This window comes from Melanerpes formicivorus, unplaced genomic scaffold (genome assembly GCF_026170545.1).
Source record: "Melanerpes formicivorus ecotype bairdi unplaced genomic scaffold, bMelFor1.0.p_v2 SCAF_11, whole genome shotgun sequence".
In the NCBI taxonomy this organism is placed as follows: Eukaryota; Metazoa; Chordata; class Aves; order Piciformes; family Picidae; genus Melanerpes; species Melanerpes formicivorus.
In genome coordinates this window covers 15,986,800-16,013,635 of record NW_027142363.1, presented here as the reverse complement: position 1 = coordinate 16,013,635, position 26,836 = coordinate 15,986,800, and the positions used below count along the sequence as shown (strand labels likewise).

Sequence of the window (26,836 nt, the reverse complement as noted above, 5' to 3'; positions counted from 1 at the left end):
TAATCTTAGAATGGCATGTGCACTGCTTCCTGCGCCCCGGCCGGCGAGCTCCGCGCCGGCAAGAGCTGCCTCGCAATCAATGCCTGCTGCCAGCAAAACAAGAAACACACAGAATCTTTCCAGCCTCACAGCTTTGATCCAATCCAAAGAAAGGGAGCTGTGTTTTCAGACTGTAAATGAATGAATAAATAAATAAATAAAGGAGGGGGAGGAAAAAGGAAAGAAAAAAAATCAACCACCCCAAAACAAGAGGTCAAAGAAGTCAAGAGGAAGCACGATGAAAGAGGCTGGTAGAGACAAAGGAGGTAACCCTTCCACCACAGACAATAAGTTGAGTGCTTAGTTCAGGTGTCTGTTCTGCCAGACCCAGGTATCCTGAGAGCTGGTATGCAGAGCCATGCCTTCCAGTCTGTCCTACCTTCCCCAGGTTCATTCTTTGCTCCTTCCTCTTTCTACCCTGCCCTCCTTTCACAGCAGGGAAGCAGCCTGCAGTTGGGAACTTCTCTTAGCTGTTATTCCCCACTCAGCCCAGCCACCATTCTGTGTGCAGTAGGTAGCCCTGCTGATGTGTTTAGCTCGCTGTTCCTTCCTTTCCCCTTATCTGCCACATCCCCTGTGTATAATAACTCTAATGAGGGCCGAGAAGGTGCTAGAAGTTCAGAGAGAAGACAGCATGATGTGGCTTTTGTGGCTAGATGCAGGAAAGTTGATCTGAAGTGTATGGCAAGTTTAATGAGGGAGATAGTCAGGATCCTGGAAACAGGGAATGGCATCTCCTGGAGATTGTGGGCCAGGGAGAAAGATGCTAGTGCTTATTGGGAGTGCCTCCTCCCAGCTCCCTCATAAAGGGAAAAGCCATTTTGCATAATGCAAGCAGTCCTTAGCCATGCTGCTCTCTACCAGATAGTTCAGACTAGAGAGTGTTTCATGCTGTGGATAGGATTCTTAATGTAACCTCTTCAATTTGTGTTTATTCTAGAAAGTAGGAGCCTAAAGAAATTCCTTCTTTAATATGATTTCAAGTTTCCACAGCTATATCTCCAGCCCCTGTTGTGTGGTGACTCAAATGAAATGATCCATACAGGGGCCAGATGGTTGTTTCAAGGGCCTTTCACCTCCAGCAATAATGAAGAATTGGTTGTGTTGATGAGACAGCAGGTCCCTCCCAGGCAGACTGGTCTAAAAGGAGAAGGAAGGACTCTGCTGGAGTTTTTGGCTAGAGGAATGTATTCCTCTAGCAATGGACTTTGAGGAAACTTTCTGAGTAACAGAAGAGTGCTGAGGCAGAGGGCTGACAAGTGTGGTGCTGTGTTGTTTTTCGTTCCCGATACAGGCTGCCATTGGGTGACAAAGGCAGGCACGAACCTTGTTGCCATATAGCAACGAGAGTCCAGAAATGCAGAGGGCAGAGAATGCCAGAAGTTCTCCCCAGAGGTCCTTTATTGGTCCATTGTAGAATCCCCAGCATTACAGAGGCTCAGAGTCTCACTTAGAGAAGTAGTTCAGGATCCCTTAACAGATCATACAATCACAGAATCACTAAGGTTAGAAAAGACCTCGAAGATCATCAAGTCCAACCTGTCACCCAACACCTCATGACTAACTAAACCATGGCTTCAAGTGCCACATCCAATCCCCTCTTGAACACCTCAGGTGGCTCAGTTGGTAGCGCATCAGACCCTTAATGGGAAGGTCGTGAATTCAAGCCTGCAGTGGGCAGTAGTGTCCTCCCTACTCTAGTCATGAGGTCTGTAGTGATGACAGGTTGGACCCGATGATCTTTGAGGTCTCTTCCAACCTTAGGAATACTGAATACTGAATACCTCCAGGGACAAGGACTCCACCACCTCCCTGGGCAGCACATTCCAATGGCCAATTACTCTTGCTGGAAAGAACTTTCTCCTCACCTCCAGCCTAAACTTCCCCTGGCACAGCTTGAGACTGTGTCCTCTTGTTCTGGTGCTGGTTGCCTGGGAGAAGAGACCAACCCCCACTTGGCTACAACCTCCCTTCAGGGAGTTGTAGAGAGCAAGAAGGTCTCCCCTGAGCCTCCTCTTCTCCAGGCTAAGCAACCCCAGCTCCCTCAGCCTCTCCTCACAGGGCTGTGCTCCAGACCTCTCCTCAGCCTCATTGCCCTTCTCTGGACACGTTCAAGTGTCTCAATGTCCTTCTTAAATTGAGGGGCACAGAACTGGACACAGGACTCAAGGTGTAGCCTAATCAGTGCTGAGTACGGGGCACAATGACTTCCCTGCTCCTGCTGGCCACACTATTTCTGATGCAGGCCAGGATGCCATTAGCCCTCTTGGCCACCTGGGCACACTGCTGGCTCATGTTCAGCCTACTGTCAACCAGTCCCTTTCTGCCTGGCTGCTCTCCAGCCACTCTGACCCCAGCCTGTAGCACTGCATGGGGTTGTTGTGGCCAAAGTGCAGCACCTGGCACTTGGATTTGTTGAATGACATCCTGTTGGACTCTGCCCATCTGTCCAGCCTGGCAAGGTTCCTCTGCAGAGCTCTCCCACCCTCTAACAGATCAACACCTGCTCCCATCTTGGTGTCATCTGCAAATTTACTGATGATGGACTCAATCCCCTCATCCAGATCATCAATAAGGATATTGAACAGGATGGGGCCCAGCACTGATCCCTGGGGGACACCACTAGTGCCTGGCTGCCAGCTGGATGTGGCACCATTCACCACCACTCTCTGGGCTCAGCCTCCAGCCAGTTCCTAACCCAGCTCAGAGTGCTGCTGTCCAAGCCAGGGGCTGACAGCTTGGCCAGGAGTTTGCTGTGGGGGACGGTGTCAAAGGCCTTGCTGAAGTCCAGGCAGACTACATCCACAGCCTGCCCCACATCCACCAGGCAGTCACCTGGGCACAGAAGGAGATCAGGTTGGTGAGGCAGGACCTGCCCTTCCTAAATCCATGCTGGCAGGGCCTGATCCCTAGGCCATCCTGCAGGTGTGCAGTGATTGCCCCCAAGATGATCTGCTCCATTGTCTTTCCTGGCACTGAGGTCAGGCTGCCAGGCCTGGAGTTTGCAGGTTCCTCCATCCAGCCCTTCTTGTGGATGAGCATCACGTTGGTAGCTTCCAGTCATCTGGGACCTCTCTGGTGAGTCAGGACTGGTGGAAAATGATGGAGAGCAGCTTGGCCAGCTCATCTGCCAGCTCTCTCAGCACCCTAGGATGGATCCCATCCAGCCCCATAGACTTGTGAGGATCCAAGTGGCTCAGCAAGTCCCTAACTACTTCCTCATGGATTTCAGGGGATTATACTGCTCCCTGACCTCATCTACTGGTGCAGGAGTCCAGTTATCCTGGAGTCCTCCTGCCTTACTTCCAACTGGACTCTGCACTGCTGATCACAACTCTGAACTCTGTTGTTGAGCCAGTTACCAATCCACCTCATACTCCAGTCATCTAATGCACTTTACTGGAGTTTACCTATGTGGATCATATAGAAGACAGTATCAAAAGAACAAAGCTTTGCTTTCATCTGCTTTGACTTCCAGCCTTTCTACTTGTACTGCTTGATACACATATATCAAAGAAAAGAAGGCAAATGTGGGATGACACTAGGCCTGTGTGCTGTGGGAAATGCTGCACCATCCAGTCTCCAACAAACCTCCTGCTTCTCAGCTTGTTGTCAACCCAGGGAAGGGGAAGCTTCTCTCAGCCCTGGTATTTCCTCCCTGCTCCCCACCCACATAAGTATTTCACTGCCAAAAAGGCAGAACAGCACAGGGACATCCCCAAGCAGATGCTGGCTTGCCACCAGGACAGGGAATGGCTTTTCCTGGCAGAATCACTGGAAAAGGAAGGGCACCGCTGACCAGGGCAGTACAAACGAATGGGAGGGCTGAGAAGGTGTATAGGAACATCCTTTACTGTCACACTCCAGCTGCTCACTGTGAGAAAAAGCGGGGAACAAACACTTGGCTTGAAATACTTAACCTTGTGTCCAGTGAGAAGCACTGTGTAGGCTCTTCAGCTAGAGCTGAAAGGCTCTGAATGAATTACTGTTATTTCTGGGATGTTTGAAAATGCTGCTGGGTTCTGCTTTCCCAAACCTCTTGCTCTCAGACTGGATTATTGATGCCAGATGTGCAAAACTCTGCTTTAAGTCCCTGCTTACTCTTGAACTTTATAACACATACACAGGCTTCTCTCTAGCATGTTTGCTTTTCCCAGCATTTGCTCATAACTTCTTGTTCCTGATCTGTCAGAACAGGCCAGCAGAGACCAACTCAGAGGTAGACAAGTCGGCATCACCCTCGGTGGCTCAGCTAGCAGGGAAATTCAAAGAGCAAGCAGCCAGTAACACTGGGAAAGAGGTAAGGAGCTCTGCAGCCACAAGCAGGTAATTGGGGGGAAAATGAGGCACTCACCTCTGCCTGTAGAAGTGAGAGCATCAGTGATATGAGCATGAAACCACCTTGATTTTGAATCTTCACAAAAGATTTGTCTCCTAGTGCAAACTACGACCAGTATCTTCCATGCATTTCTGACTTTTGGATGAGTATTTTGGTACATCTATACCTTAGGACATCTAGATACTGTAACCGAGAGACTGTAAAGCTGCACAAGTGTGCATATATGCCTAACAGTAGCTGACAGCAGTGCATGCACTGTGTGGGCTGGCTTTTGTGCACAGAGGGTAATAACGAGTAGTGAAAAGGCTAACATTGAGCCATGGAGAAGGAAAGCAAACAACAGGTTTTGCAGTGTAGAAACCAGTGGCTGGTCACCAGCACTTTATTCACAAGGTTTGCTATGGGCAATTCCTTCTGTATGGGTCTGAAAGAGAAAGCTGTCTCTACTTGCCTTGTTACTTCTTCCCAATGACGTTTCAGACTCTGTGTCTTTCTGTCGTGCTGAAACTTTATTTTATTGAAAGCCCACTAGGCCAAGCATTACCTGACGAGCTGTCTTTCACCAGATGAGCAAAACACTTGACTCTCTCTCTTAGGAAGCAAGGACAGTCAGACTGTTTCTGGATGGAATTTGGCATTTTAGGAAAGCCTCCTGTATCATCATGCACTTTTTAGAAGCATAAATGTTTGCTGTTTACTTTAGTTAGTGGGTGCCCCTTTAAAATTGAACTACTGCCTTCTGCTGCTCCTCTAATTTCAGCATGTTCCAGGCTGGGCCTGAGGGGATCCTCCCTGTCACCTCTCCTGTCTTTGGGTGGATGCAATGGTGACCTCTGTCCTGCAGGGCTGGCAAGCCACCTTCTTTCAGAGGCTAGCACTCGTATAGCCAAGCCAGGATGAGAATCGCCAATCTCTTCCTAAAGACTTCCCCCTCCCCCACCCCATATTCACCAGTGCACCATTCCCATCTGTCCCATTACAGTCATTTCCTCTTTTTTTAAGGTATGGGATTTAATTGCACTAAGTCCCTAACCCTTCAGAAGGCAAGCTCCCAGACCTCTCGTGTTATCTGCAGACCTCAGCTACTCCCAAGCCAAGGCAGTGTGGAGGGGCCTCACAGTGAGGGGAAACTGATTTTCTCCATAGACAGAGAAGGACAAAGTTTCCTGTCTTTTCTCTCCAAGACATCTGTCACTTCCCCACAGCTTTCTCAAACTGGCTTCAGATTAATGGCTGAGTGGATGGTCTTTAACCCTTGACTGACACATGCCAGCAAAGGGAAACTTACCAACCAAGGCACGTCTGATGCACAGTACAGAATTTCATGTTTGCAAACTGGTGAGATTTCGATAAGACATGATGTTATTGCTTCCTAGTGTGACATAAGGATAAGGGCTGGGATGCCCTTGGCTGCTTAGAGATGCAGCATTGCCATGACTGGGTGCAGGACCACCAGAAGCTAAGTGCCATCGAGTCTACAGGTCTTCCAAGACAGAAAACTCCACAGAGGTCAAAGATGTCATAATCCAACTTTTCACATGCCTGCCTGTTAGAAGGTAAAAAAATTATCCAAATATTATGTTGTGGATATTATCCAAGATCCACAATATTATCCAAGTGTTTTGTCTGTTAACACATAAAAAGTGTGTTAACAGCTTGGCAGGAGGCTACAAAACAGGCATGAAAATAGAGACAGCTTGAATTCAAGACCAGCGTAATAGTTATGAAGAAGCAACTCCATAGGTGCTGTGCCACATGTTTCTTGCTTCTGGTGACCACTCTCACATTTCTGAGACCCCAAGGACATTCAGAAGGAACCATTGTCCCTGACATTAAGTTGTCTTGTTCCTTCTCCCCCACAGAATCTGTTTCTTAGTCAAATTACAGGCTGCAGCTGATGGCTTGTCTCTGTGAGCTGACGTTCCTTGTTAGAGGGAAACAAATGAGACTTTAGGGCATGTTGAAAAAGTCAGAATTCACCTTTTTGCCCCTAAAATATACCACATGCAAAGTAGGAAAATCATCAACCAGGTAGGCTGCTGGGACTCAATAAAAGGAAATCCTGGTAATAAAACAGGAAAGAGAACAATAACAAGCTATTCCAATGTGAGGGGGTTTCTAGTAACCCCTTCTAAGAAGGCTTATGCGCCCTCCACAGCTTACAAGAGTGTTCTTTGCACAAAGCCTGGAGTGTTGAGGGTCATACTGTGGAGAGAGATATAGTCTACTTTGCTAACACTAAGACTGGACTTAAGATGCTACAAGTACACCTAGCATGCTGCGCACATGCCCGTATGCTAATATCTTGTGTTGCTTTTGGGTGACTCCTTTAGGCAAGCTGAGCCCTGCCATCCAAGCAGGTCACTTACAGAGCATGCCCTTTGGTGCTTAAATTTAACTTCCTTTTCAAAAAACCCTACTAATTTCTCTGCTGCTGAGCTGGTTGTTTTCTTCTCTTAGGTGCCACCACATAAGCCAACTCGGAGGAAACCACCATGCTCCCTTCCATTGTATCCCCACAAAACTGAGACAAGTGATAATGATGAGCAAGTGAGTATCAGTTTAACAGGGGGACAAGGCCTTTCCTCTCTGAAACCTGTTCTCTCCAGAGACACAAGGTTGGAGGTAGCAGAGAGCTCAGGCTGTGCAGCAAAAAGCATAAACCACGCAGCACCAGGCCTTCCCCTGCTCACACAGGTACCAACTCAGTCAGCTCCACACTGGCTCCCACTCCTGTAGCATGGATACTCATCCCATTTCTGTTGCTTTTGTTTTTAACCTTAGAGCACTGATGGGATTCAACCAATTACCACCTTTCAAGCATTTTAAAACAGGAACTGCTGACACTTTTTACATTTGAACTGCACTTAGCACAGAGAGCATCCATGCTGTTTGTTGCCTTCAGATGAACTCTAAGAGGTTTGACTACAATAGCATAATAGTTCTACTTTTGAGATTTTTCCTTCTTCAGAAAAAGGCAATGATTAATCCAGAGTGAAGAGGGGGGTTGTCAGCAATACTTACAGAATATTGTCTTGAGGTGCCTTCCATACAGCATCCTTGAATGAGCAGGTCACAGTAAGGTGGCTGCTACTCACTTATGCTTTTCTCAGGCACTTCCCACTCAGTTCTCCCATTCTGTACTTCAGAGCATGAGATCTACTCACCAAATTTCACATAGTCATTTGCCCTTAACAAGGGAGTGTTTCCTTGTCTTTTCTCTCCTGACAGCTACAGGCTCTTGCTGCCTCCACGCCAAGGTTGCCCAAGCTTTAAAATGCTTCCTTTTCCTTTGGAACAGATGAAAGCAATATGCCCCTTCTCAAAATAATGTTCTCCCTTTCTCGGACTGTTTTCAGCCTTTCATAGCTCTCTACCTTTCCAGCCACTTAGGCCTTTCCTGCCAATACTAAATGGATGTGCTTTAACTCTGTTAAGTCAAGTGGTGGCAGAAAGTTTTTCCCATCACAAAAGGCTGACAATGTTTACCAACATTAAGGCTTGTATCCTTTAATTCTAATCTGTCTGGTCCTGAAATAAGACCAGAGTTAATACCTCTTACTTTAAATACTTTAGTGAAGGCTGTGTAGCAGCAGAGCTATTACACATCACTTAATTTGGATATTTCAGCCAGAAAGCAAACAATCACCTTTTTTGCCAGAGGAAGGATACTGTATGGGACAAGGTAACAAAAGGGTAGCAGGGTCAGGAAAAAAGAAAGCAAACTTTTGTGTGAAGACACTAAATGAGGCTTCATTTGCTCCCCTAGTAGCAATTTCTGCTTATCCCTTCCAAGTTTCCTCTTTTTCACCTACTATACTGTGACTTTTTCATTTTGTTTTCCAGAAGCGGTCTCCAAATGCTTGCTCTTTTCCCAAGGTCAAGGTGAAAAGCTCCCCCATGATTGAAAAGCTGCAGGTAGGTCCTAGAAAAGCTCACATGGTTGCCACAGCAAATTAAAACTGATTGGCATTTGTCACAGCTAGTTCCCTTGTGGAGCAGCCATGGGGGAAGGTGATCGAGAAGCCAAGGGTGGCAGTTAGATAAGCAGGGCAGAGGTCTCACTAATGAAGGCCCAGTCCGACAGTACACAAACAAAGAAGGCAGAGCAGGTTCAGCATCAGAAAGAGTTTGGCAGTCCTCAGGCATGTTCATAGGCATGTTAGTGTGTGGGTCAGGGGGGCATTTGGATTTGCAGGGTACGTGGCTGGGCAAAGGCATGGCATGGCCTCAGCTAGGGAACAGGAACCTCAGTTTAAATGCAGCTGGTAAGAGAAAGTGAGGGAAATCCTGTCTGAGACTTCTTCCAGCTCTTTGTTCACAGCTTCTCAGCCTTTTGGCTAAGATCAAATGCAGTAAATCAGAGTCACCTGCATCCTACTAGGGAGCTGGCCTTGAGCACAGGCAGCTACAATCCTGGCAGCAGGGAATGCACTCTGGGCTCTAGCACTCCCCTGCATGTGCCTAGAAGCACTAAGCTCCCCTTGCCTTGATTGCCCCAGTTACACACGAACACAGCAGTGCTTCTTGCCCTTTTCCATATTTCTCCATGGTGCCTGATTTCTCGCCACTGGGGGCAGCTCAGCACACAACAGCCTGCAGACTTAGTGCCCTGCCGCTGCCAGCTGCCTCTCCTGGCAGCACGTGTGACTCCAGAGCACAGTGCTTCCTGGCTGCCCTGACACAGTGTAAACCTATTCATAGCACTGTACCTCTTAATGCACCCAAGGACATTTGCCTGTGAGACCTTCTTAGTGACAGGCCCACAAGAAGTGTTTTGCCACAGTTAACCACAAGCTCCCTTCTTTCCATGACCTTCTCACTCCTCATGACTGAGCTTGAGAATGTGACGTCTGCTTGGGCACACACAGGGATGGTTTACATCTTGAAATCTTTGCTGGCTGCTTGTTCAGACTTTCTCCTGGCTCAGCCATGTAGACTGTTCTGGCTTGGCTGGGTCACTGGAAAATCCCCAAAGGCCTCAGGATGACAAAAGGACACATCCTGAGATCCAGCTGCTGGGGAAAGACAACTGTCCAGTCATAATTCCTCTGCCGGACTTGTTTGTTGACAGTGTCACCAGGAGAGACCCATAACCAGAAGGGATGTGGGTTGTGACCGCCGAGCCGTGGCAGCTCCCGTGGCAAGGGCAAGGGCGCCTCCCTGTGGTTATCGCATGCAGTACAGGCTGGCGTTGCACGCCCGTGACGGGGGCTTCTCTTTGCAGGCCAACCTGGCTTTTGCTCCAGCTGCTCTGCTGCCGGGAGCATCTCCTAAGAGCCCTGGTCTGAAAGCCCTGGTTTCTCCATTCAGTACTCCTCCCTCAACGCCCAGCAGCCCAGGGATTCAATCTCAGCCCAGTGAAGTGACTGAAACACCAGTCAGCTTTGATCAACCCCCGGAAGGCACTCAGCTGCAATTCTATAACAAGGTAGGGTATGTGCTAGGATTTCTCCATCACAGAAAGGTAAGGCTTGCTTACCACTTGAGGAGGAAGAGGAGGACACAGTTCTCAGTTCTGTGATGATACTGTGCATTATTTGTGGCCAAGGGAGGAGACACCAGGTTCAAAACAGCTGTTTAGTGTAACTCTGTGGAGTCTCCTCTTTGCCCATCTTCACATGGAGCTTCACAGTCCAACAGCTCTGGCAGCCTTCCTGGCCAAATGGGTAAAGGGAAGGGGTGAAGTGGCAGGGTCCAGTAACTTCAGCTCAGTGGTAACAGAGTGGATGGTACTTGGGCAGGGAGCACTGAGAGGAGATGGTGCCACATACCAGCTGAGTGGCTGAGCTGCAGTTTAGGGAACCATGCAGAGCACAATGGTTTGTCAGATGTCCCCACAGAGTGCTCAGCACTTAAATGGGGAGTTGTAGTCTGTATTCACCATACAATCATAGAATCAGTCAGGGTTGGAAGAGACCACAAGTATCATCTACCATCATGAACTAGAGTGCTGACTCCTTCCTTCCTCAACCTCAAAACTGCCAAGTATACAAGAGGCTTGGAAAGGAGGCCTACAAGAAAGCTGAGAAGTGACTTTTTACAAGGGCTTCTAGTGGCAAGGATGAGAGGGAAGAGCTTTAAGCTTGAGGAGGGTAGACTTAGGCTAGATATTAGGAAGTAATTCTTTGCAGTGAGGGTGGTGAGATACCAGGTTGCCCAGGGAGGTTGTGAATGCCCATATGCTGGAGGTGGTCAAGGCAGGTTGGATGAGGCCTTGTACAGCCTGGTCTAGTGGAAGGTGTCCCTGCCCATGGCAGCAGGGTTAGAACTACATGGTCTTTAAGGTCCCTTCCAACCCAAACCATTCTATGAATCTATGAAATCCAAAGTGAGCAGCATATGCATAACAAATGCATTGCCCTTGGGTGTGGGGTCTAACTTGGACAAAGAGCCATAGTTTACATTACAACCATGATCTCCAGCACCAGCTTTACAGAAGGAAAGGAGGTTTATACTGAGGAGCTGCTTGTCCTCTAGCCTTTCAGGGGTAGGAGCCCTCATCTCTCTGCCTCTCAGTAGAAAAGTGAGGCAAACAAGTTAGTAATTGAGTTTCCCATGGTATTTTCCTCTGTTGTACTTTCCTGCTTTCCAGTACCTCTCTTTTGACTGCTTCAATGTCTGCTTTTCCTGCTTCCAAGGTCCGGTCGCGGGGATCAATAAAGCGCAGGCCTCCCTCAAGGAGGTTCCGAAGGTCTCTGTCTGAGTATGGAGATGGGGAAAATCTAGCAGTCAACATTTCTCCAGAAAATGGTGCAAAGGAAGATGGGGATGAGGTGTTTGGGACCAAGGCCAAGAAAGAGGAGGCAGAAATAGGGAGCAAAGAGCAAAAGAAAGAGAGAGAGTCTGATGAGAATCCCTCATCAAGGAGAGGATCCAGCCCATCAGAAGATGAAGAAAAAGGGGAAAAACAGGCAGAGGAAATAACTCCTTGCCAGAGCAACACAGGAGATATGAAGGAGGAGGAAGTGTGTTGTGGTGTCCCAGAGGAGGACAACTCTCCCCAGCCTTCCTCTGGAAACAAGGAGGAGGTGTGTGAGGGTCCCCAGGGAGAAGAGCTGCAAGGCAGCACCTGTGAACAGGACAAGGGAGACACAGAGAAGGAAGAAGCTGAAGCAGGGGAGACCAGTGAAAGCACAGACACTCAGAGAATGCCAAGCACTGAAGAAACACCGCTGGCACCTGAACCACTGCAGGATACAGTGGGCTTAGAGACTGCCAGTGAGCCTTCAACGTCAGCCACGCAGGAACAGGGCACAGCATAACCATGATGCACAGGTAAGATAGGTCAGTATGATGATGGCTCCCTAAATCACCAAAGGGGTTTGCTTGTTAATGAAAATGGTCTCTTTGCTGCTTCCTACATCCCAAGTATCAAATCTCAGACCTGAAGAGGCTTCAAGGCAAGGCAATTAAAACAGCCAGCCCTCCTGTGTGGTGTTATAGAGACAATGGAGATGCAGCAAACCAGTTTCTTGATTCAGTAAAATGGAGAGGCTTTGCTCACCAGGCACCTGGCTCAATTGCTGTTTTGAAAGCAATTTGAACTTACTAGCACTTTTCCCCAGTGGTAACCACACATACACTATCTCAATAAGCCTCCTTTACCTATGCATATTTACATGTCTGTGTGTGCACACTTTGTATGTGTACCTGCATGCACATATAGTCTGCCTTTATACATATGTGCCTATCTTGTTAGCTTTGCCAGCAAAAATACTGTTTGCATGCATACCACCTTTGTAATCAGCCAGGGAAGCACAGAAACACAGGCCTTTGCTACTTGGAATAAAAGGGAATTTCCATGGGCTAGTGCAGGACTTGTACTGTGTAGCTTATTGCATATTCTCTAACCATGGATCATGTAGCCACAGATGCCTGTGGTAATACCTCATTCCACCTGAACCACTTGTCCCCTCTTCAAATGCTTCCTTGGTTTGGCAAGAAGCAACTGAAGGAAGCAGACTGCAGCCCAGGCTGCAGCTCTCCTTTGCCTCCTCGATGGGGAAACTACCAAAACCACTCACAGGTTACAGACCCCCCAGCACTATAATTACTTGAGAGCTGTGATTACTTTTCATAATAGCCTTACTTGTCCCCTCTGAAAAGGACATACCCAATCAGGACAGAGGAGAATAAACAAGTGAATAGGAGCCATCTAACCCAATCAAGGTGGAAGCTACTGGAAAACCTTCAGTGGCAGGAGAGGAGCAGAACACGGATGTCCCTCGAGGTGGAGACTCATCCCAGAGCTGAGTGGCCACTTGCTGGCTCTTTGCTTCGCACCACCCTATTTTGGGACAGTGAGAACAAGAGACTTTGCTTGCAATTGTTCAGTTCAAAACTGATGTGTTGGCTGACATTCCTTGGTGATATTTGCAGACTGCGAGATCTGGTATGTGCTGTCCTGGAGCTGACAGCCACCACCACTCCAGGACATTCTGCTCCTTCATCCTGCTTCAAAATGCTTTTTTCTTCTCCCCTGCATTGGTCTTAGATGAAGTTCATCGGTGACGTGCATATGTGTATGGTGCCTTTTTGTAGCTTCTTTTGCAATACTTTGGGGGTTCAGATTTCAGTAAATAATGTTTTAACAATTTGAAAAAGCATGTTTTCCCCATACATGCCACATGGCAGACAAGGTGAACCCTAACCATGGGGAAAACTCTTTGGACGTTGTTCATAACATATGAAATACCTTTGAAATGGGAGTTGAGATGAATGATGTGTGAAACAGCCAGGCACAGTAGGCAGTTTTTCTGTGTGCTTCAACTTTGGGGCATTTTTAGCGATAGTGACAAGTAACAACCAACAGCTTTGATGCACAGAAAAGATGTGCTGTGTGGGGTGACTTGTCTTATCTGGCTTCAGGCTCCAGTCCAGCCACTCAGTTTTTCTCACTTCCAGACCCTATCTAATCTTTTGACTTTCTGTTGAATCTCTCTATGTGTGGCCACTGGGTCCCACTTATGAGAAAAGCATCCTGGCTTACTGGAAATAGTTGGTCAGAGAAGAGGTCTTAGGTGGCTCTTTCCAGTTGTATGGCCTGATGGAATATAAATTGGTGGTCAGACGGCCAGTCCCTCTTAGGTATTGCTCTAGACATTGTACAATGCCTTCTTAGGCATTGCACTAGATTTTAATTCACTCCTGGGGTACTAGTTAAGACATGGATCTAGCATTTGTTAAATAAATAATTTTACAAAAGCTTTTCTATGTGGAGAGCATTTGTTGCCCAAAAGAAGTAATTTAATTGGGGAAAAGATAGATAGATAGACCCTGAGCTGAGCAACTTCCTGACAGTAGTGCTAGAATCTCTACCTGCAACAGTGAATAAAAAGCTGCCCTGGCTGAAGGCCACAGGGACAGCTAGCCAGACAGGCCAGAAGCTGAGTCAAGGAGGTGTCAGTTGGTGTGCATGATCGGTGGCCATCTAGTACCCACCAACACAGACCCAGCAACAGAGACCGAGAGCAGAATCAGACAGCTCTTCTTCATTCATCACAAAGCTCCTTCTAGCAATCATTAAGCAGAGCAGAGTCAGAGGCTTGGGTTGTCCCTGGCTTTCTGGATACACGTAAGCCATGAGTGGGCTCAGCAATACAGCAGTTTTACAAACCAAATGGTTTTAAGAGGTATCCCCTTTCTATTCACCAGCAATAAAACCTCAAGGAAAGAAGTGGTTCTGGGCCTTGCCTTTCTCTTTCCCAGGTGAGAGCACTGAGATATAATTTGCTGAGAGGCAGCAGTGCTGCCCCTCCATGTATCAGAGGCTTGTTGGCAAATGTGACCCCCAAATCCTTTGGAGACCTGTTGTGGAGGATTGTTGCATTTGAATCCATTTTAACCTGGTTGTTGGAGCTTGTATTCCAGGGCAGGCTGCAATCATTCACTGTACCATTTCTTCTCTCAGCAAAGTGTCCCATCTGAATGTGAGTGATTGTGCCTTACTGTATATACAGATACATGTGTGCCTGCTTAGAGAATGTGTGTCCCGAGCAAGGGAATGGAAATCTGAAGGAGAGGCAGAAGAAATAAATGGTGGAATTAAACCAAACCAAAGTCTGTGTGTTTCCTCTTGGGGAGATGAAGGAACCTGAGGACAAATGGAGAGAGCTGGTAGCAGCAGGCAAAATAGGGGTAGGATTTCCACTGCCATTGTAAGAGTTTAATGTTACATTTGAACTTATTTTGTGGTATTCTTTACGTTTAGGAAACAGCAATAACCAATGTAATTAATCCACAAAGGAAGGTGTTCTTTGGGATAAACAGTGACATGAGACTGACACACTCCCTGTCCCAGCCCTGCAGGCATCAGGTATCTAAGAAGAGAAGGCAGCATAGCTGTATAACCTAGCGCCGTTTCTCCAACAGCTCCCTTGGTTCAGGGAGAGCATAAAAACCCCAGGGTGATGCACAGAGACCCCTCCTGTGAGATTTTCCAGCTTCTGGCAATCAACAGTTTTAGAGACTTTTTGTGCTGGAAGTTGCATCACCATCTTCATCCTTGATAGCTTTACAAGTTGCAGGAAAAAAATTACACTGCAGCACAAGGTATCTACACATCCTCCTCAGGGCAACGCTCACTGAGGTAGCACACAAACCTTGTCCCATCTTCAACCCAAGTGAGAGCAGTTTTACAAAAGACTCTTTGCCCGCATTAGCATCACGACCCTGCAAAGCAGAGGATACATGTGGGCCCAAATCCCTGCCCCATCCATACTATCAGCAAATGCTGGTTTGGGCAGTGTGTATCCATGAAGTGTACAAAGTAAAAAAGTTTAGACTGACGTGTAGACCATGTCCTGCTTTGGTATATGAGGGTGGCAGTTTGTGAGGGGTGGTGTGCCTGTTCAGACCTATACGTGTCTGTCAAATTGCTGGCTCTGGAATGTATCATCATTGAATCACAGAACTGGCTTGGTTGGAAAAGGCCTTTAAGATCATTTAAAGTCCAACCACCAACCCAACAGTGCCATGGCAAATAAATCATGTCCTGGAGTGCCATGTATACACACCTGTTGACCTCCTCCAAGGATGGTGACTCCACCACCTCTCTGGGCAGTCTGTTCCACCGTTTGACCGCTCTTTTGCATGTTTGGTGTAAGAACACTGATGGCTGAACACAAAAATTACCTTAACAAGACAAACCTTATATAATTTATGCAATTCCTCTGATGTGGATGCTGCCTGAAAGACTGGGGGGAGAAGTAAAAGCACAAAGTTTACAGGGCAGTGATGGATAGAAAACAGAACAAGAATAAAGATAAAATGGGGGAAGGAATGCAGCACACGAGCAAGGTGTGTGGCTGAGACCTTCCCTTCATGGTTATTTTATGATTGGACCGTGTTTAAACTGTAGCAAGCCACAATAAAGCATCGGATGGGCAAGGACTGGGAGCAGGGACTGATGGGCAGGACTTTTGAAGGGTGTGGGATGCAAGGAAGGCTCACACAGCAGCGTGCAAACACGAGGGAGAAGTTTGAGGGCGACAGGGCGCATGAACAGGATATAGCACATCAGGGATGAAGTGGGAGCTGAAGCAGCAGCGTGTTGCGCGTTCAGAAATCAGAGGAAATCAAGGGCTCCTCTGGGCCCCAACACGTAAGAAACGCAACCAACCCAACGCTGAGGCACTCTTCCAAGATGCCCAAGACGCCTTTCTTCTGTACACCTCAAAGGCCACTCCTAGGGCCTCCTGCTGTCTCCCACGGGGCCCGGCCACCTCACAGACCGTCGCCTCACCTGCTCGGGGGGTGCTGTCATGAGAGGATTCATTCGCACTTGCATACGAAGCTCCTGGTATATCCCGCACCCACGACCCGGCTGGCACAAAGCTGCCGGAGCTTAAGGTCCCCGCGGCTCTGCCGACCCATCCGCACCAGGAAGGGGGCGCAGCGCCCAACCGGGGGGGGGGGGGGGGGGGAATAAACCAAACCCAGGAGGGAGGGGAGAGTGGGTGGTGTCCCACTTCCCCCTTCTGATCAGCTGAGAATGCGCTCGCCCAGCTTCGAGCGCCGCTGTTCGTGCCTGCCCGCCGCGCGCGTCTGGCGCGGGCACGAAGCCGAGGGAGAAGGACGACACAGACGTTCCTCCGCCCCTCGGAAGAGCGCGGAGTGGTACCTGCGCAGGGGAGCGCCGCTGCGGCCGCGCCTGTTCCCCACGAGGACTCGGCATCCTCTCTATCAAGTGCAGCCGTAGGGTACGGGAAGGGCATCCCACCGGTTACCCTGGCAGGGAGGAAGTTGCAGTAGCCTCCGCAGTTAGGGAGAGGAATGGAGTCTTCCGAAGAGGTGGGCAGAACCATTTGGAGTCAGGGGGAGGAAAAGGGCAGCCCCACAAAGATACTGATGGTGAGTGAGTGGGTGGTGCTGGCAGTAGGCGGGAAGTAAGTGAGTGAGTGAGTGAAGTGCTGAGCTGGGAAAACGAAAAGAGAGCGGCTCGTTGGTCTAGGGGTATGATTCTCGCTTCGGGTGCGAGAGGTCCCGGGTTCAAATCCCGGACGAGCCCGCCAGTAGAGGAGGCGTGGTGAGGTCTCCTATTTTGCCGAATCTGTTACTGCCGCGATATTTTTTTGTATCTGGGCAGCTGAGGCTCCTGTGCAGCGGGACGGAGTGCACGAATGAAGGAGCCGGACCTAGTGCCCGTGGGGAGCCGCAGGCTTCGCGGTGTTGCGGCTCTTGTTTGTTTCTTGCGGGTTAATTTCCGTCCCCTGTGCGAGGCGAAGACGGAGTATAACGCAAGAGGGGTAATCCCTTGTAATTGTTTAACGCTGATTCCTTGCATTAAAAAGGAACGCGTCTCGGTATAAATCCTGTGCCCCCCGGTTAGGCGTGGTAGCCGATCCTGCCTGGCGAAGGAGCGCAGCGGAGGACGCCGAGTCGTGTCCCTGTAGCTAGGTAGGGAGCAGCGCTGGGAAGCAATGAAGAGAAACGAGTAGACCTGAGGGAAAAAAATCGGGCTCGTCCGGGATTTGAACCCGGGACCTCTCGCACCCTAAGCGAGAATCATACCCCTAGACCAACGAGCCGCCGTGACAACTTTTTTTCTTCCCTTGCAGAGGAACGTTCCAGTGTTAGGGCGTTGCTTGGTGCTACTTGTGCCTCCCCTTCGCCCGCCACGACCGTTGGGACTGCCCGCAACGAGAGGTGGCACAGGCCTGCGTCTGCGTCCTCCGCTGGAGCAGAAACAGGCTGCCGGTCAGCCACGTGGATCACTTTGTAGGGTGCTCTTTTCAATTACAGCCATGCCTACGAGATCATGGTAGAAACACATGAGAATCGCCAGAAAATCGCATTACATAAACGTGATATACAGGATTTGTGACATCCAAATGTGCGCAGACCGGTGGCAGCTTGCCATCTGACTCGTTGCAGCGGAGGATGACGTTTCACCCCTGCCTCAGCCTGGGAAGTCGCGATCCCTGTGGTCTACCCCGGCCGGTGCCCTTGCACCGAGTGTGGCCCGCCGGCAGCCACCAGAATGCTTGCCCTGACCGTGCGCCAGCCGCGCCGCTGTGGGCAGCAGCCCGCCGAGGAGCCGTCAATGCTTACGGGGACCACCATCTGCCTTGTTGGGACAGCTCAGGCTCGGGTGTGCAGCCTCTCCCATCTGTTTTGTGCAGTGCGCCATATTCGTAATGAGGCACAGACGCTGTTCCTGCGCGTTGTTCTCCAGGTTTTCTCCAGTCGCTGGCAAACCCATCTACCCCTGTGTGCAAAATCGGCTTAATCTATCTAGCCATTAACCGCAGCAGCCAAACCACAAATCCCAACTCAAAGACGAGAAGTTCATGGTTCATTGTGGTAATTTAAAACTGCACTCAGCCAAGCTGTGGTGACATAACTTTCCTATTTTACAAGTGATGATTTTATGCAGACCTATTTAAGTATCAAGAGCCTTCTTACCACAAACACTGATGCTGGTCAAGCTAGAGAAGTCAGTGGTACCTTGTCTCTGTATAGTAACAGCTACGAAACTGATTTTGCCTGTATTCCAAGAAACTAGGGGGAGGAGAGAGGGGATGGGTGGCAGAGTAGGAGGGAGAGAGAGGAAAAATAATTGCTTTAATTTTGTGGGTTTTGGGGTTTTCTATATGTCAAGCTTACTGAGAATACTTGTGGCTCTTTTTTTTTTTTGCTTGCATCAATTCAGTACTGGAATATCTAATCATTAGCATAATTTTTCATTATGAGGTTTCCTCAGAGCACTTATCTTTGCATGATGGGTAATTCAAGGCATTCCTCTTAATCAAGGTAAGGACAAATAATTATCAAACTCTTTAAATACCATGTGCAATTCCTGTGCTGCTGCAAACTCGTGAATTTTGAAAGGACCCCTGTGTTTCTGTTTAACCAGAGGAAATACAAATATTGCACTACTTGCCAGTCACAATTTCTCTCAACTTGAAGAGGAAAAAGTAATATTGTGACAGACACTAAATATTTTCTTTTATAAATAGAGCCTGGTTTTGTTTGTTTTCAGTTCTTCTCATACTGTTTCAGAATAAGCATGTTGGGCGGGTTATTTTTTTTTCAGGAATGCATATCTCTGCACACTAAACAGTGCCTGCTATACAGTTCCTTTAGGAGGTACAAAGATGCAAGCTAAATATAAAACAATCAAAACCATTAAAAATGTAAAATCAGTCACAATATATTTGCTTCTCCTCCTACAGATGTTACCTTTACTTTGTTGTAATCCTGCTTGCTCTCTCTGGCAAGATACTAGAGAGCTCTACAAAACAGCAGGCTAACAGTTCAGAATTTCTAACATAAAAGACAGCCATGACAAAATCTATTTAACCTCTTCCCTGATGACACACTCTTTAGATCTTCCTTTTGTGATAATCAGAAACAAACAAACAAGATACAAAACAATTTGTCCTTATCTTGTGAAACTGAACGTTGGTTTTACTGCACCTGAGAATGTTCAGAAATCAGTTAGGCAACTTGATAGCAGCCTGCCTCACTGCCTAGGCAGTCATGCTTTCTCACTGCTGATTGTCTCACCTTGCAGAGAGAGATTCAGTGTGATGAGAACTAACTTCCCACCTCTCCATATTCAGATAGAAACATGCACACAAAAAAAAAAAAAACCACCAAAAAGAAAGAGTTTATTGACAGCTAAGTGAGCTGAATTACTAAGGAATTTGGTAAATACCAGTATTATCACTAGACAGAGTTGTACAGCTGGACAGAAAAAGGATGGCATCAATTACAGCTTTATTTGGGTCAGCTTTTATGCCCAATAAAGGTGACAATGGGATGCTCATGAGGGGTGGCACAGCCAGGCACTTGGCACAGCACTTAGTTCTTGGTAACAATATTTTGTAGCATACAAAAGCAATATATGTTCCTCAGAACAAATGAAGTTGTACTAGCACCCTGCATCCTCTCTGGAAAGAGCAGAAGACAATAATTTAATCATTACTAAGAGGATAAGAAAACTTGGTTAACAGTGAGCAGACCAGATACTCTCCCAGATGTTCTCTGTATTGAAGAGCAGTACAACTATACAGCACACAGGACACTCACAGGGCTGTACCTGTGACACAACATTATGTCATCTCCATCAGGGAAGGGAGACATTGTAGAAAGCCTCTGGCATGGGGCACATGTGGCTGACTCAGGCTTATTAGTACATGAAAAGCAAGCATGTGAGCTGTGCGAGGGACAGTAAATGTGAGAATAAGGATTTATTCTTTTAAAAAGCTTTAGGTTGGCTATCCTGAAAAAACAATCTAGAAAGGCGAAGCATGGCCTGTTCAGGGAACTAAACGTTTTTAAACTGTGGAGTACTGAAGATAAATAGTAATCTCTGGATGCTGATGTGCTTCCATGTTAACAACATTTACAGTCACTAAGGAGAGCGGTAAGGGTGGGTGGAGTTTCCACAGAAAGGAGGAGCTCTGAGGAATCATTGAGGCAAAAGGTCTTCAGATGAAAGGCTTATCAGTGTGTATCGGTTTCTGCAATGTTGGGAAAGTGCGGATATTGATCAGTTGGCTAAAGACTCAGCTGCAAGGGAAGTCAAAGAGACTAATTGAATCAAACAAGATAATTACCTGTGATACAAAAGTTGCCTGTGTTGATCTTTATCCCAAATTGTTGCCCTGCATTTCTAGAAAACATGCAAGTTAGATGAGGAACATGCTTGGAGCTTCCCTCGAGGATGTCAATAATGACTGCATACACTGTTACATTTTAAACCTCATGAGAACTATAATCTGGTGGTTTACATCTGGGAAAAAAACCAACAACAAACAAAACCAACAAACAAAACCCAAACCCCTGTGTTTTGCAGCGGCTTGCTGTGTCATGGCCCTCCTCAAAATGGCACACAGTAGCTGGGACGTTCCTGTGGCCTCTTTCATCTGCAAATGTGCATAGATGGCCAGAGAGTGACACAGAAACAGGTAGCACCTGAATCTGAGAAAGGACCAGAACCCATGGAGCACTGGGCAGCATTGAGCGGAGTAAACTGCATGCCTTTGGAGTCTCATGAATACCATGAGCAATAGCCTTCTAATATGGCTAAGCTTGAACTCAGCTGTGATCCTCGAGACTGCACAGCAACAGACCCACAGCTCTTGTGTAGATCTTGACTAGCAACACCATGTATGACTGTCGGCTATTTTCAGTATTTTAAAATGTAAAATAGGAAGACTGTTAGCGTGGTTCCAAAACTATTCAGCCATCCACAGAGGTGGTTAACTAGGACCTGAAACGACAGCGTCTAGCGCTGGGCTACTTGGTGCTTTCTCGCATCGTCCCTGCGGAGCCAAGGCAGCACGGAGGCAGGCCGGCGAGCGCCATACCGACAACGTGAAAGCAGGCGGCCAGCAGCGCGGGTAGGCTGCGGCCGCACGCACCACGGCACTGGCTCGTCCTGATGCCTGAAAAGGCAGTAGCGTTTTTCTGCGATGACACCCGATGTTTCTAAGCCTTTCCCGCGACAGCATGGCTGGAGATGCCTCCTCTGTCACGCCTCTGACCCCACACACTTCACCCAACCCGTGTCAGCTCCAGCCGACCCCCATCCCCTGCACCCGCCACGCCTGTGACGGCACTCCCACAGCACCGCCCGCCGTCGAGGCGGGAGGAATCTCGGTACATGCCCTCCTCGGAGGTGGGCAGATCAGTAAATTCCCTGTCTGGATAGGGTTCCCAGATTTGATGGATCGCTCTCCTGACCAAACCTCGGGGAGAAGCTGGGCAGGGTCAAGAAGGAAATAGGAGGTGTGTGCGAGTGACAGCGTTGGGGTCCTATCCCGGCGAGGAAATTGGGCTGCGGGGTATAAGGGGCGGGCCCGCAGCCGGGGCGGACAATGGGGGCGCGGGGAGGTGGTGGCTGGAAGATGGCAGCTGCTGGCGGCACGGTGGGGCGCCTGGTAACCGCCGTCCCTTCGCGGTTCTGCTGCTCGGCGTGGCTGCTGGCCGCCGCTGCACTGACCGCCGGTGAGTGAATGCGTGAGTGGGAGCCGGTCGGCGCCGCCGCCGCTTGTCTCTGCGGGGCTGCACTCGTAGCCCGGGCCGATGGTGATGCGGCGAGGGGAGCTGCCCTGCTCCACCTGAGGCGCGGCAGGCGGTGGCGGACCGCACTCGTCGGCCTGGGTCGGGCCCGGCGAGGGCAGGAGAGAGGGGCCGGCCCGGTCCGGCCCTTGAGATGGAGACGAGGACCCTTGAGGTGGAGGTAGGTGGAGGCGAGGCGACGCTTCCCCGGCCTGTACCTCGCCCCTGGCGGAAGGTGCCGCACGGGGTGAGGCTTTCTGGGGAGGCTCTGGGTCCAGCGGGATCGTCCCTTTAAATGCCGCTCCAGATCGTCGTCGCCAGGTTACCGGAATGGGGGGCCGTTTCTCGGGCAGCGTGCAGTTTTACTGTTTTTGTTCACCCGGATCAGCATCGATGCTCCCCGCCTCAGTTGGTGGGGCTAAGACCGGCTTTTGGGTGCGTTTCCCGCGTGGCTGCGGAACGCTGCTCGCTCCTCTCTCGGCGCGCCGGCGGCAGGCCTGGCCCACGAGGGACACCTGGGTTCCTCCGGTCCCTGGCGGGAGAAGGAAGGTGTGGCGTACCCGCGGTGCCGGCGTTGCGAGGGCCCGGTGCTGTGTGCCGCGGGCGCCATGCGTGACGGCCCCGTGCAGCGCTTGCCAGTTTTGTCTTGATCGGGTTATTAAGGCAGAGTTCGTGAGTCGTCTTTGTTGAGGAAAGGCACGGCGCGGCGTGGAGGTGACCGGCAAATGGGGACGCTGGAATTGCGGTAGATGACTTGGAAAACCTTTGATTTTGTCAGTCGTGAGGTATTTGGGTGGAGGAGTAATTACACCAGCTAAAATGAAACGCTCACCACTTGTACAGATGGAGAATAAGTATAAGGCAACGGAGCGGTAAAACTGTCAAGGGCAATGATTAACTTCACTGTGGCTTACATTCTTGCGGGACAACGAGGTCTGTGTTTCATGTAGCATCCTGATATGAAGAGGTCATGCACATTTCCTGGGCTAGCACAGCATGAGTAGATTTCAGGTGTGGGCAATGACGGTACGCTTTCTAAAGATATTTTTGTTTGGCAATACTTGCTTAGCAGGGGAAAAACTTTGCAAAGTTTTCTATGGGAATCATTAAAGAAGCTGAATGAGTTCTCAGTTCAAATGTCTGGAAAACTGTGTAGCACTATAAGGCCATCTGGAGAGAGGTTTAAGAGAGAGCTGTGCTGAGTGGTAAGAAACTTAAAACTGATTTCTAAATAGTGTTGTTTGGATTTATTTGAGATTACTACGTTTTGCAATAAGCAAAAGTAGAAACTGTGAGGGTTTGCTATAGATCTTCATAGACAACTTTAATATTTAAAATTAAATGGGTAGATAGATACATAGCTTGCAGTAAAACTAAGTTCTTTGAAAATAAATATGGAGACGAGAGAAGGAGGAAGCATATTTTGCCTGACCACAACAAAAGGTATAACTATAGTAATGCTATGGGTAGCTGAGAGTTGTAGATCATTCTACAAAGTCTGAGGTATGTAACCAAATATAGTATCTTAAACCCAAGCAAACTACAGGACACTCTTTTAGAAGAGACCCTCCCTAGGGTGGAGACTATCTAAGAAGTGAGATTGCAATTTAAATGAATAAGATAGCGATTTTAACCCTCATTTATCTGTCTTGAGCTGGTTTTATGCCCATCCCTACAAACGTTGCCCTCTTTTTTTAATTACTTTTATTTTTTTCCCCAACTCTACGTCAGAAGTTTTTTCTGTGTTGGCTTCTGTCTGTGCTTATATTGCATGTCCTTAATCCCCCTGTCTGCTTTGAAAAGACACTTCTAAATTTTTTTTTTTTGTCAGTGTGTGGAGTTGACACAACGTTTACAGGTTTGCACAAGAATAAATGACCAAAGTGCAGGCTCTTCACCCCATTTGCATATGTAAAATAGCTTGGTGATTGTTAGGGAAAAGATGGCCTTCTAGGGTTTGAGGTTGTAAAGAGTCCTATCATAGAATCAATAAGGTTAGAAAAGACCTCAGGTATCATGAAGTCCAACCTATCACCCAACACCTCATGACTAACTAAACCATGGCTTCAAGTGCCACATCCAGTCCCCTCTTGAACACCTCCAGGGACAACTTCGCCACCTCCCTGGGCAGCACATTCCAGTGGCCAATTATGCTTTCTGGGAAGAACTTTCTCCTCATCTCCAGCCTAAATTTCCCCTGGCACAGCTTGAGACTGTGTCCTCTTGTTCTGGTGCTGGTTGCCTGGGAGAAGAGACCAACCCCCACCTGGCTACAACCTCCCTTCAGGTAGTTGTAGAGAGCAATAAGGTCACCCCTGAGCCTCCTCTTCTCCAGGCTAAGCAGCCCCAGCTCCCTCAGCCTCCCCTCACAGGGCTGTGCTCCAGGCCTCTCCCCAGTCTTGTTGCCCTTCTCTGGACACATTCAAGTGTCTCAATGTTCTTCTGAAACTGAGGGGTCCAGAACTGAACACAGTACTCAAGGTATGGCCTAACCTGTGCTGAATACAGGGGCAGAATAACCTCCCTGCTTCTGCTGGCCATGTGTAATAAATACTCTGCCTTTTGGGCTTGTATGTATTATTCCAGTTCCTGCTGGTATTCATGGACCCTTTTTCCATTCCCTTTTCTCCTGTCGGATTTTCATTTAGTGAGAGCTTCAGAAATCAAAAACTGCCTTGCAGAATAGGAAGGGCACAAGTGGCATTTGCAGAGAGCCACTACTGCTTAACTGATCATCTGGTGTGATGTGTGGCTGGGTAACATGCTGCATAGCTTAGCTACCGTGGCTTGTGGCTTCTGTCTCTTCACATGCCCAATGACAGACCTGTTTCTTGTGGCCAGTAATCTGCAGTGAGAGAGAATTATTATTCAGGGGACTGTGTTGTATGGGCCTGTTTTTTGCCAAGCCAAGCAGGCCACTGTTTCTTCACAGATAAATACACCTAACGGGTCTAAGCTTATTTTCTTGTGTCCACCCACATGTGAAATATTGAAATATTTTCATCTGAATACTGTCTAAAGAAATGTTGTTTTGCTAGAGAGGTGCTCTACAGATCATCATGAAGTCATCTGTCTACAGCTTATTACTGGCACCTATAATGGGAGTTCTCTAAGCATGATGTGATTTGATCATGTAAGGCATACTTGGCTCTTTCTACCACTTACATGCAGATAACTGATAACAATCTTGCATGCAGAAGAAAAAGCCAAACTATTGAATGCTAACTCAGGGTGTTCTGGGAATGCATCAGAAGGCTGGAAGATCTGGATATGGAAGCATTTATATCCTTATGGTTTGTGTTCTTTTTGTGTGTGTGGCTTGTTTATTACTTTGCTGATCAGGGTTAGTGTGACTCCACGTGTAGCGACTGGCACAGTGGAGAAGATACTAACATTTTGTTTAAGAGGAAGGTGTAGCTGAAGGTGACAAGAACTTCTGAACTGGCTTTGCTACTGGAAAAGAGGCTTGGAGAACTTTAACGTCAGTGATTTATTGTTACCTCTAAGTAACAGCAGATACTTAGAAAAGCAAGTACTTCCTCAGTTCCCTAGTAAGTATACATGTTGAGGCAGGATTAACACCAGTATTGTGTGCTGTCTGAGCTGGTTGAAAGATGACCCTTCAGTCAGGTGATTCCACCTAGTTCTACTGACTTCTTTTCCTCCATCTCTCTTATCTTTAAAGTGGCAGGACAATTCTGTTACTTGTCCTCAATAAGCCAAGCCAGCTATAAACAGCTTCAATTTAAAAAATACTGGCTAAGTGTATTGGTACTCATTTTGGCTGAGAGAGAGTGAATTTTCCTCTTAACAGTTTGTATAGTGCTGTTTTGGATTTGTGATTAAATCCTTCATAGCACACCAATGTTTTATATGGGTTACTTGTTTTACAGTGTCTTGGGCAGAGTCGAGCTCTGTTCTGCTTCTCGCCTTGCCGTTGAGTAGCCTGGGGCTGTACAAATTGTTGGGAGGGGACACGGCTGGGACAGCTGGCCCCAGCTAACCAGAGGGATATCCCAGACCAAAGGATGTCATGCTTGGCAATAAAAGCTGGAGGGGGGAAAGGAAGATGGGAGGATGTTCAGAGTTATGCCATTTGTCTTTCCAAGTCACTGTTACAGCTGATGGAGCCCTGCTTTCCTGGAGACAGCTGAACACCTGCCTGCTGATGGGAAGTTTTTTTTCTTTACCTATGAAATGTCTTTATCTAATCCATGAATTTTCTCACTTTTACCCCTCCAGCTCTTACCCTATCCTATGAAGGGTAGTGAGCAAGTGTCTGGCTGGGGCTGAGCTGCCTGAGATTATCACACAGCCCTTGTATGTTGTTCCCTATTGCCAGTGTGCCTTTCAGTTCCTGCATTTTTTCTTAGGTGTTGAGTTGGCACTTCCAGTTGGTGCTGCTGCAGGATTTTGGCTTAAAGTCCATAACAAAACAGGAAGGCTGTTCTGGTGAACTCTCTTAAACCCAGCTTAAAAAACTGCAGAAGAAGATGCTTTGCCACATATTTGCTAATTCTTTACACATATGATATTAAGGAAGCTTGTCCTGAAACATTGGCTGTATTCTGCCTTCAGTGTTAAAATTCAGATTGGGGTTCTGATCCATAAGGGAGGGTTAAATGGGGCAGTGCAGCAATTGTGTAGGTGGCAACTGGTGGCCCTTTCCTAAGCACTTTGACTTCATGAGGCAGAGGTAGAGCAGGGCAGGTGAACTCCAGGTAGGCAAACTGGCCAGTTGCAGAGGTGTTTGTCTTCAGTTGACTGCTAGCCATGTTATGCTTTTCAGTATCTTGTTTCTGTAATAGGTGCAAGTGAAAGATGGTGAGCAAACCTCCCTCTTGGTAATAGATTCCATTACTCAGCTTTGTATGTGCAACAGGATTTTGAAAATCTGACTGGTTACTATGTCTTGAAGATTCCTGATAGAGATTTCTACAGGAT

The 26,836-nt window shown here is 48.1% G+C and overlaps 2 protein-coding genes and 2 non-coding genes across 8 annotated transcripts in view; 3 read left to right on the top strand and 1 right to left on the bottom strand.

The window, feature by feature from the left end:
• The window catches only part of RCSD1 (RCSD domain containing 1), a 41,576-nt gene extending 27,136 nt beyond the window's left edge, over positions 1 to 14,440 (top strand). For 2 of the 5 annotated variants that reach the window (XM_068144659.1, XM_068144657.1), the window contains exons 2-7: positions 4,232 to 4,339; positions 6,839 to 6,928; positions 8,225 to 8,296; positions 9,606 to 9,809; positions 11,020 to 11,656; positions 12,488 to 14,440. In XM_068144659.1, the coding sequence (XP_068000760.1) occupies positions 4,232 to 4,339; positions 6,839 to 6,928; positions 8,225 to 8,296; positions 9,606 to 9,809; positions 11,020 to 11,643 (1,098 nt within the window). In that variant the 3' untranslated portion in view covers positions 11,644 to 11,656; positions 12,488 to 14,440. Of the gene's footprint in view, positions 1 to 4,231; positions 4,340 to 6,838; positions 6,929 to 8,224; positions 8,297 to 9,605; positions 9,810 to 11,019; positions 11,666 to 12,487 lie in introns of all 5 variants that reach the window. The other 3 variants (XM_068144658.1, XM_068144661.1, XM_068144660.1) reach the window with 3 other exon arrangements.
• Positions 14,441 to 16,817: 2,377 nt separating this feature from the next.
• On the top strand, positions 16,818 to 16,889 carry TRNAP-CGG (transfer RNA proline (anticodon CGG)). The gene has a single exon. It is a non-coding gene; the product is annotated as a tRNA-Pro (tRNA).
• Positions 16,890 to 17,337: 448 nt separating this feature from the next.
• On the bottom strand, positions 17,338 to 17,409 carry TRNAP-AGG (transfer RNA proline (anticodon AGG)). Its single transcript has one exon. It is a non-coding gene; the product is annotated as a tRNA-Pro (tRNA).
• A 3,659-nt stretch (positions 17,410 to 21,068) lies between these two features.
• The window catches only part of MPZL1 (myelin protein zero like 1), a 50,818-nt gene continuing 45,050 nt past the window's right edge, over positions 21,069 to 26,836 (top strand). The window contains 3 exon segments of the mRNA XM_068144656.1: positions 21,069 to 21,588; positions 21,590 to 21,697; positions 21,699 to 21,822. Coding sequence (XP_068000757.1) covers positions 21,314 to 21,588; positions 21,590 to 21,697; positions 21,699 to 21,822 — 507 coding nt within the window. The 5' untranslated portion in view covers positions 21,069 to 21,313.